The 8,388-nt window shown below is 59.6% G+C and overlaps 1 protein-coding gene across 2 annotated transcripts in view; it reads right to left on the minus strand.

The window, feature by feature from the left end:
• Positions 1 to 1,672: 1,672 nt before the first annotated feature.
• Mansc4 (MANSC domain containing 4) overlaps positions 1,673 to 8,388 on the minus strand; it is a 7,859-nt gene continuing 1,143 nt past the window's right edge. The window contains exons 1-4 of one of the 2 annotated variants that reach the window (XM_060384518.1): positions 6,249 to 6,553; positions 5,416 to 5,461; positions 4,753 to 4,887; positions 1,673 to 3,054 (exon numbers count right to left, since the gene is read on the minus strand). In XM_060384518.1, the coding sequence (XP_060240501.1) occupies positions 2,345 to 3,054; positions 4,753 to 4,887; positions 5,416 to 5,461; positions 6,249 to 6,416 (1,059 nt within the window). In that variant the 5' untranslated portion in view covers positions 6,417 to 6,553 and the 3' untranslated portion in view covers positions 1,673 to 2,344. Of the gene's footprint in view, positions 3,055 to 4,752; positions 4,888 to 5,415; positions 5,462 to 6,248 lie in introns of both variants that reach the window. The other variant, XM_021645989.2, reaches the window with a different exon arrangement.

An 8,388-nucleotide genomic window follows, 5' to 3' on the forward strand; every position in this document is an offset into this window, starting at 1 on the left:
TGTCCCTTCCAGGCCTGTGCTCACCTGACGGTATGGTTTTTCCAGCGGCTGCGTGTGTCCACTTCTGGGGTTTAGTGTCTGCTGCTCAGCGAGGGTCGGTGGCCAGCCCAGTGCCACACTCCCAGGCACCGCAGGGCACGCCCTTGCTGCTCCCAGCCCTACTTCACACCCTGCCTTTCCGGCTGGCTCTGTGCCATGCCTGGTGGCACAGCAGCCACACAACACCAGTGCTACAGCGAAAGCCACAGTCCTGGGCCTGTAAACCTGTCATGGCAAAAGCTGTTCCCAGATGTGGGGCACAAGCCTTCCTGACAGAGGCTTGTGCAAGCGGAGGCTTGGGACCCGCCACCACTGCCTGTCCTGCAGCTGACTGGTTCTGTCCCTTTCTGCGGCCGTGTGATGTCCCTCTGGCTCTGGCCTCTTGCTCACTGGCTCACACTCAGCTAGCGGGAGGACAGTGGAAGCTGCCCACTGCCTTCTCCTTGCCTCAGTCTGCCCTGCCAGGGAAGACGGGGTGACGACAGGCTGACAGCCGCTGTGCACTGAGGCTTGTGTGTGCTTGAACACAGGCACTCACACAGCCACTGAGCCGCGTCCTCAGCCCAGTCCAGTGCCCTTAGGTGGATCTGAAGTCCTTGAATGTCTGCCGTGTGTGTCTGTGTGATGGCTCCTGGCACTGAGTTCGAGTTCTGTGCAGGAACAGTGTGTGCTCTTCACCAGGGAGCCATTTCTGTAGCCCCTGGTTGTTTTACTGGCGTGTCACCACTTTGGAGACTCGAGTGGCGTGGGTTCAGAGTCAGGCTGGCAGGAGCGTGGGGTTCAGGGCTGGGCATGAGGCGGCTGAGCTGTTCTTCCACGGAGCTTCCCGGGCTTCGGGACTGTGGCCGTGTCACGGGAGAGTGTGAGGCGGGGTCATCCACGGCCCTGGAACATGGCCTGTGTGAGGCGCCAGCCCTGGGGTCTGGGCTGTGGCTCCGTCCCTCACAGCCACACCTTTGTGAACACTGTAGCCAGGTGTGGCAGCCTGGAGCCAAGCTGCTAGTGTGTGCAAAGTCGCAGCCAGCATGGGTGAGGGAGGCCAGCCCATCCACAGCTCCTCTCCACCGGCACGGGGCCTGGTGTAGCTGTCCTGCCGGCGTGGGGGGTGGTTTGCCCCGACCCCGAGAGGCCTGTGACGCCCACGGCTTGAACATCCTGCTCTCTGCTGTGCCCAGTGGGGATGAGAAGTGAGATGGGCTGGTGCTGTGACTGTCCGTCCGGGCCGCTGTTGTCAGCACAGAGTGACCCTAGCACTCACCTTTGTCTTGGTGTGTGGCCTGGACTGTGCCCTGCGCCTCTCAGGTTGCCCGAGGGCACAGAGCAGCCGAGGAGGTGGCTGCATTTGCCCCTCACAGGCACGTCTGTAATACTTTTCCTGGGCCGAGTCCGGTTCCCAGAGGGCGTCTCTTGTACCTCCGCTGTGTTGGAAAATCCCTCAGCCTTTTGCCCAAGCGCGTGCGCGCGCGCACACACACACACACACACACACACACACACACACACACACACACACGAATAAAGCTGGTGGTGATTTAAATCCGCATGCTCTCCCACAGCTGCTGTGCAACTTTGTAGTGCAGCAGGAAAGACACTGATAAAGTTGATGAAGCGTAGTTTGAACCATGAGCAAATCGAGGTTTTTAATCCAGTTTTTATTTTGCTTGATACAACAATAGACACACTTTCTTATGTGTGTGCATACTGAGATGAGTGTGTGCACACGTGCAAGTTGCATCTCTGCATATGGCGGACATTCTCTCACTTGCATCACGGTGTGTGTGCACACCCCTGCATGTTGTGTGTGCACCTGCATTCGTTCCTGTGGTGGACACCCCATCACATCTGTTATTGTGCGTGCACACGCCTGCCCACACCCCAGCACTCTTGGTCAGAGCACAGCTTGCAGAGTTTGCTCTCCTTGCACCCTGTGGGTCAAGGGACTGGAGCATTAATCCAGGGCGCCTGAAAAGCAGGGAGTGTTTGCTTGCAGCCGACACTGCTCATGCTCCTTTGCACAAGCCTCTACCAGTTTTATCACACGTAACAGTAACAGTTACTGAGCAGTGGCGTGTGAGCCAGGCCCCTGGGTGACCTCTCCCCCCGCCTTTTCTTTTAAGGACAGGGTCTCCAGTAGGCCAGGGTGGCTTTGCACTAGCTGAGGGTGACTTGTGTTCCCCCCTCCCCTCTCTCTTCCGGAAGTGGACAGCAGCCAGCACTGGCCTTGGCCCCGGATTCTGCAGCTTTATTTCTACCTCAATGCTGTTTTCTTACAGAGCCAACAGCGGAGCCCTAGCCGGGCTCCACCTTAGAGCCCCTCCCTGGGTGTGCCCCGCTCGTGCCCGGCCTCGTCCCTCCGAGTGTCTGTGCCCCGCTCGTGCCCGGCCTCGTCCTTCCGTGTGTCTGTGCCGTGCCCGTGCCCGGGCCCTGCCTCTCGCTGTCCCAGGGGAAACCAGCGCTCCCCTCGGCCTCTGCACACCCGTGTGAGCACACAGCAGAGGCTGACCATGGTGGCCGCGCCGAGGGCCGCGGAGGCCAGCCACCCCGCACACCCCCAAGTGCCGTCCTCACTCGTGTGGCTGGCCCCTGGCGCCCCCTGTGCTGCAGTCAGGGCTGGCCCGCTCGCGCTGAGTAGGGGCCGGCTGGGCCGCTGAGCCGCGTGTGCCGGCCCGGAGGAGGGAGAGGGGGGCTCGGCTGCACTGCGGGGCACGTGTGCGCTGCAAGGCACCGCCGTGCTGGCCCTCCAGGCCGCAGACACCCCAACCGACGCCGAGCCGCTCACCACGGCTGTGCTTGAGCTCCCGAAATAGCCCGTGCCTGCACGCAGGTCGAGGGGTGCAGATGGCACTGCAGCCTCTGCGGAAGGCCCTGCGAGCTTTACCGCGTCGGCGTGCTCGCCTGCGTGACCTGCGCTCATCGCCTTCAGCATCCGCAGTCGCTCCCACTGCTCCGCCGAGGAGCGGGTGTGGAGGTGTGCGGGAGAGGAGTGCTCAAACACCAGCAGGTCGGGGTCCTGGCCTGAAACAAGGAGATCATGTGATTTTTAACATGATAGTCTGCCCGAGGGTCCACTGGCTGCCCTGACATGGCTGTGGGCACAGTCTGCACGCTGAGAGCTGGCCTCTGCGTGTGCGAGCTCCTGCCGCGTGGCTCCGAGGGCCGCTGCAGGCCGCAGCTGTCCTGGGTCCTGACTCTCTGCTTGTCCTTCTGTCCTGACCCTCTCTGTGCTGTCCTTCTGTCCTGACACTCTCTCTGTGCTGTCCTCTATCCTGACCCTCTCTGTGCTGTCCTCTGTCCTGCCGCTCTCTGCTGAGGACAAACATGGCTGTGCTGAGAAGGCCTTGCTTATAAAGAAAGCTTCGTGCCATGGTTCTCTGCTGCCGGCAGCCACGGGGAGCACCACACGCCACTTTAAAATGAGCCAGCAAAACCGCCAGGGAAAGGGTCCTGCGACGCTGGCAGCCGCCACAGCTCCCTGCTTCAGTGTCTGTCTTCTCTTCTTCTCTCTCAGGTGCCCCAACCCCTGCCTGGCGGGGCAGGAAGAGGAAGCCTGTGCAGCCCGACCTCGCTCTCTGCCAGCAGTCCTGTCCTCTGTCCCCTCCTTCCCCAGTTTTGGCCTCTGACAGCGGTTTGTCCCTCCTCCTTTTGTAAACCTCAGCTGCAGAGGCCATGACCTGGCTTTCTCACTGGGCCCTGTCAGCCGACCTTGGGTCTCTCCCTCAGCCTGTGGCTGGTGTGTCCGCCATCTGTCCGTCTGTCTGTCTGTCCTAGTTAGTTTCTGTTGTCAACTTGACATAAGCTCAAGCCACCTGGGAAGAGGGAGCTGCCACCAAGGAACCAGCCTGCGGGCACTGACTGATGGTCGTGTCAGAGGCTCAGGCCGCTCCGGGCCTGGGCTGTATAAAAAGCTGGCTGAGGGGCTGGAGAGATGGCTCAGCGGTTAGGAGCACTCTCTGCTCTCCCAGAGGTCCTGAGTTCAGTGCCCAGCGCCCATGTGCTGGCTCACAACCATCTATAGTGAGATGTGGTGCCCTCTTCTGGCCTGCAGGTGTACATGCAGGCAGAGCACTCACATAAAAACTACTGCTAAAGCCAGTTGGGCTCAAGCCTGGGAGCAAACAGTGCTTCTACCTCAGTTTCCTGCCCTGATGTCCCCCGCCCCTCCCCCTCCCATGATGGGTTGTGAGCTGGGACTCACACATGACCTCCCCCCAAACACACACATCATTAGTCGCTCTCTGTGATAAAACACGGCCAAAAGCCACTCACAGAAGGCGTTTCTGTGGCTGTGGTGCCAGAAGCAAGAGGCACGAGGCCGGGAGTGTGGAGGTCAGGGCAGGAAGCAGAGCACTCTGGACAGGAGGCAAGCCTACCTAACCCAAGGCCTGCGTCGTGCTGTGCAAGGCTTGCCAAGCTTCGCCGAGAGCACCACCGCCCGGGGACAGCCTCCGTGCGGGCATCTGCACTCAAGCGCTGCTTCCGCTGGGCTGTCCTCCAGGCCCCGACTTCTCCAGCGCTCTGGCAGACGTGTGCCCCACACAGCCCAGGCCTGGTATCTGAGTGTGCCAGGCCCCGGCTTCCGCCCAAAGCCTGTTGTGGGCCGGGAGCAGCCGGGGTTGTCCCATCCCGGGGAGCCAAGGTTGTCCCCAGCCCCACGCACTCTCCTAGTGCGCCCTCCTTCCCTGACGGAGGCCACGGCCTCGTCCCAGCCGGTACCTGCTGTCATGTTGTACAGCACGGCGCCAGTCCCGGGGCCCAGGACGCAGCTCTCCAGCGTCGGGCAGTGCACGTGGAGGCAGTTGACGCTGTCGTGGATCGGGTCGTGGAAGAAGACGGCCACGTTACAGGAAACTGAAAAGGCCGAGGGAGGGTGCGTAGGCGTGTGTGGTTACGCCTGAGTCAGGCTCACTGTGTGGCCCAGGTGCGCCTCCACCTTGTGACCGCCCTGCCCAGCCTCCTGGTGCTGGGATCACGGGGCCATGACCACCAAGCCGGGCTCGCTAACCCACCAGACGCCTGAGCAGCGTCCGCCCTTCCTGGACCGTGGACTTAGGCCAGTGTGCTGTGACTGGGCATTCCACAGAACACCAGACGCTATTAAAGCGGTGTAGCGCACCCGTTGGAAGAAAACGACTCTACATACTCCCTGACACCTTCTTTCTGCAGAGGACACCTGGGATTTTGGTTTGTTTGAGGCAGGGTCTTGCTAAGTGGCTCTAGCTGGCCTGGAACTCGCTGTGTAGAGAAAGTCTGGATTTGGGCCCGGCAGCAGCCCTCCCCCTGAGTGCCAGGGCTGTACGTGTGAACCACCATAACCAGCCTTAGCTAACTGACTGCTCAGAGAGAGGCTCTAGTAGTCCTGGTTGGCCTGAAACTCACTACGTAGACCAGGCTGGCCTTGCGTGTGGAGATCCGCTGCCTCCGCCTGCGGGACGAAGGTGCACAGAACCATATGTTAGTCTTGTAATGCCGGTGCGTGAAAAACCTCAGTTGTCTGCAGGGAGCTCTGGCAAGTACCGGCCCTGCTTTCCAGGCATAGCGTGTTCTCTGGGTGCTGAGTTCCTGGGCCACAACAGGAAGGAGGAGGAAGTGGAAGGAAGAGGTTGCCACCACAGACAGCGAAGCCCATGTATGGAGGACAGAAATCGATCCGGGAACTCTGAAGATAGCATAGCCACACTCTGCCCCGTGCCCTGCACCCACATGCCATACTCCATCAGACACGTCTTCTAAATCAGGCGTGACACTAAAGCCACCACAAGCCATTTTAAGAGGAATTAATAATTTTAAAAGTAAATCACTGCAAACCCTTTTTTTGTTTGTAATTTGGTTTTGTTTTTGAGATGAGGCCTCAGACCAGGCTGGTCTCAGCTCACAGTGTGACTAAGGCTGGCCTTGAACTCTTGATCCCCTGCTTCCAGCTCAGGGATGGGGTTACAGATGTGGGCCATGGCACCCAGTTTATCGGAAACATTTTGGGATATGAAAAAATCAATCAGCACCTTATCAAAGAAAGCAGGATGCCATGGGCTCTACAGCATCGCGATGATCTTGTTCAAAACCATCTGCTCTGACGCTGCCCATCCCACTACCCATCCGGGTCTTTCCAGGTCTCCTCTGCCTGGGCCTGGCGCTGTGTTCCCGGTCCTCCCCCACCTCTCTGCCCAGGCCTCATGCTGTGACACCCTCCTGTGGGCTCAGCCTGCGCTCACCATCCTTCCGCAGACAGCAGCTCCGGCCACAGCGCTGGCCTGTGTTCTCCGAGTAGTACCTGAGGAACTGGGCGCCCAGCTTCTGTGACTCCTCCAGGTCCAGCCGCAGCCCCGGGAAGCGGCGGATCCAGCAGCCTCTGTAGAACACGGTAGGCGAGCAGAGCCCATGTGCCGTGCTCACCAGCCCCAGCAGCAGCAGCAGCCTGGCCGCCTGCATCCCGAAGAGCTGGAGGGGGCGGCAGTGGGACTGACCACGCCAGGGCTTGCCGACCTTGGCCAGGGCGGGCGTCTGCAGCCCTGCACGTCTTCCCTCCTCCATGAGAGCTCGGGCCCTACCTGGGCCCTCACCCTCTCCAGCAGGCCTCGGTGCTCTGACCCTTCCTCTCTTGAAGACGATGCTCCCCTCCGATTCTCTTCTTTCTCCTCACTCCGGTGTCACTGACACCTTTTCCTAGGAGGACATAAAGGCCAGGAGAAACCCTAGCCGGAGTCCTGCTGAGCAAAACAATTACCCAGTCCCTTGACAGCAGACTGAGGAGGCTCTGTTTTCAGAAACAACGCATTTATGAGGCATCCAGGGTAGGCTGGAGGGCCGAGGCTGCAAGTGTTAAGGTGTTGCTGTTGAGGCTCCCCAGAAAACCAGTTCACGTACTTGTCTGACCTTTCATTACACAAACAAAAACCAAAAGAAAAAAATGTAAGAAGAGATATATTTAAACTGTCTAATTTCCCCATAACTGCCAACCACCTGTGTGATTCTCAGGGCCTGCAGCTTTCACGGGAGCCAGATGTAGCTTTCTCCCTAAAAGAGGGAGCATTAAACCCGCTCACCCCAAAGCTCATACCAAAGGGGAAACACAACAGCCATGAGAGGGCACAGGCGCCTCAGGCCCTCAGCCTGTCCTTCCTGTTCCCCCGCACAGAAGACGGAGCCGACTCCATGGCTCGACTCTCCGCTGGACCGCACAGGAGCCCATGCACACGCGTGTACACCACTCACACCATGGTACCCAGAGCTAGTGTTCAAACTCAGCCCATTCGGCTGACCTTACCCCCCTCCCCCGTCTCCCTGTCTCTGGTTTTACCAGATAGGGTTTCTCTGTGTAGCCTTGGCTATCCTAGAACTCCCTCAGTGGACCAGGCTGGCCTCAAACCCAGACCCCCCTGCCTCTGCCTCCCGTGCCAGGTGGGACTAACAGCGCCGGCTGGCCTGGGGCCACCACTGCCCTGAAGTTAGCCTAACCCAGAGGTCTGCTGTGGAGACAAGTTCTTATTTTTACAGATGTCCCAGCATCTTGGCCCTGAGAGAGATATCTTTGAGGCAGGCCTGGCTAGCCTGGGACTTGTTATGTAGCCCAGGGTGGCCTTAAACTTGGGGGGGGTTGCTGTGGGTGTCCAGTGTGGGGCTCAGCAGCCAGTCACTTGTTCTCCACACACTGATGCCTTCAGTGTCACTGCTGCGGGAAGAGACATCGGCAGAGGCTGAGCGCAGCAGTGATCTCCCCTCGGGCTGCGGCCTTTGTGTCACCCTTTAATGAGCAATGACAGCTCCAGCCAGTCCATGACATTAAGCATCCACCGAGCCCTGACTCACAGCTCGGCTGCTCTGCCACGGAGTTTATGTGAGCTTGTCTTGATGCCCAGCTTTCTAGAGCACCCGCTGCACGCTTTACTAAAGTTACTGGATCTTTTAAGGTGCCCCGCTGTGCTGTCAGAGGCCTGGCGGGCCGGGTGCCTGGGCACGGGATGGATGCCCGGCAGGTCAGGTGACACTGCAGACAACAGCCGGCTGAGCTCAGCGCCGCAACGTGACCGCGGCTGACCTGCCTCGCTCTGAGAATCAGACTCAAAGGCTGGCTTTTTGGTTTGCTTCTAAAAGGCAAGAGAATGCCAGTTGAAGGCAGGTCTGAGGTCGAGAAACAAAGGCCTCCATTGGTAAAGATTCTAAAGCTCCAGAGACTAAAAGCGGTTCCAGTGACGCCCGGAGTCCCGCCGCGCTGCCGATGGGAGCACAGGCAATCACGGAGCACAGACAGCCCAGGCCCGGCCTCTGCCGTCCGCCCTCCCAGACGCCCGCAGCGGAAGTCTAAGGGTGGATGCGGCACTTCGCCTCTCCAGAGAGCCTGCCGAGCCCTCTGCC

This window comes from Meriones unguiculatus, chromosome 5 (assembly GCF_030254825.1).
Source record: "Meriones unguiculatus strain TT.TT164.6M chromosome 5, Bangor_MerUng_6.1, whole genome shotgun sequence".
Taxonomy (NCBI): domain Eukaryota; kingdom Metazoa; phylum Chordata; class Mammalia; order Rodentia; family Muridae; genus Meriones; species Meriones unguiculatus.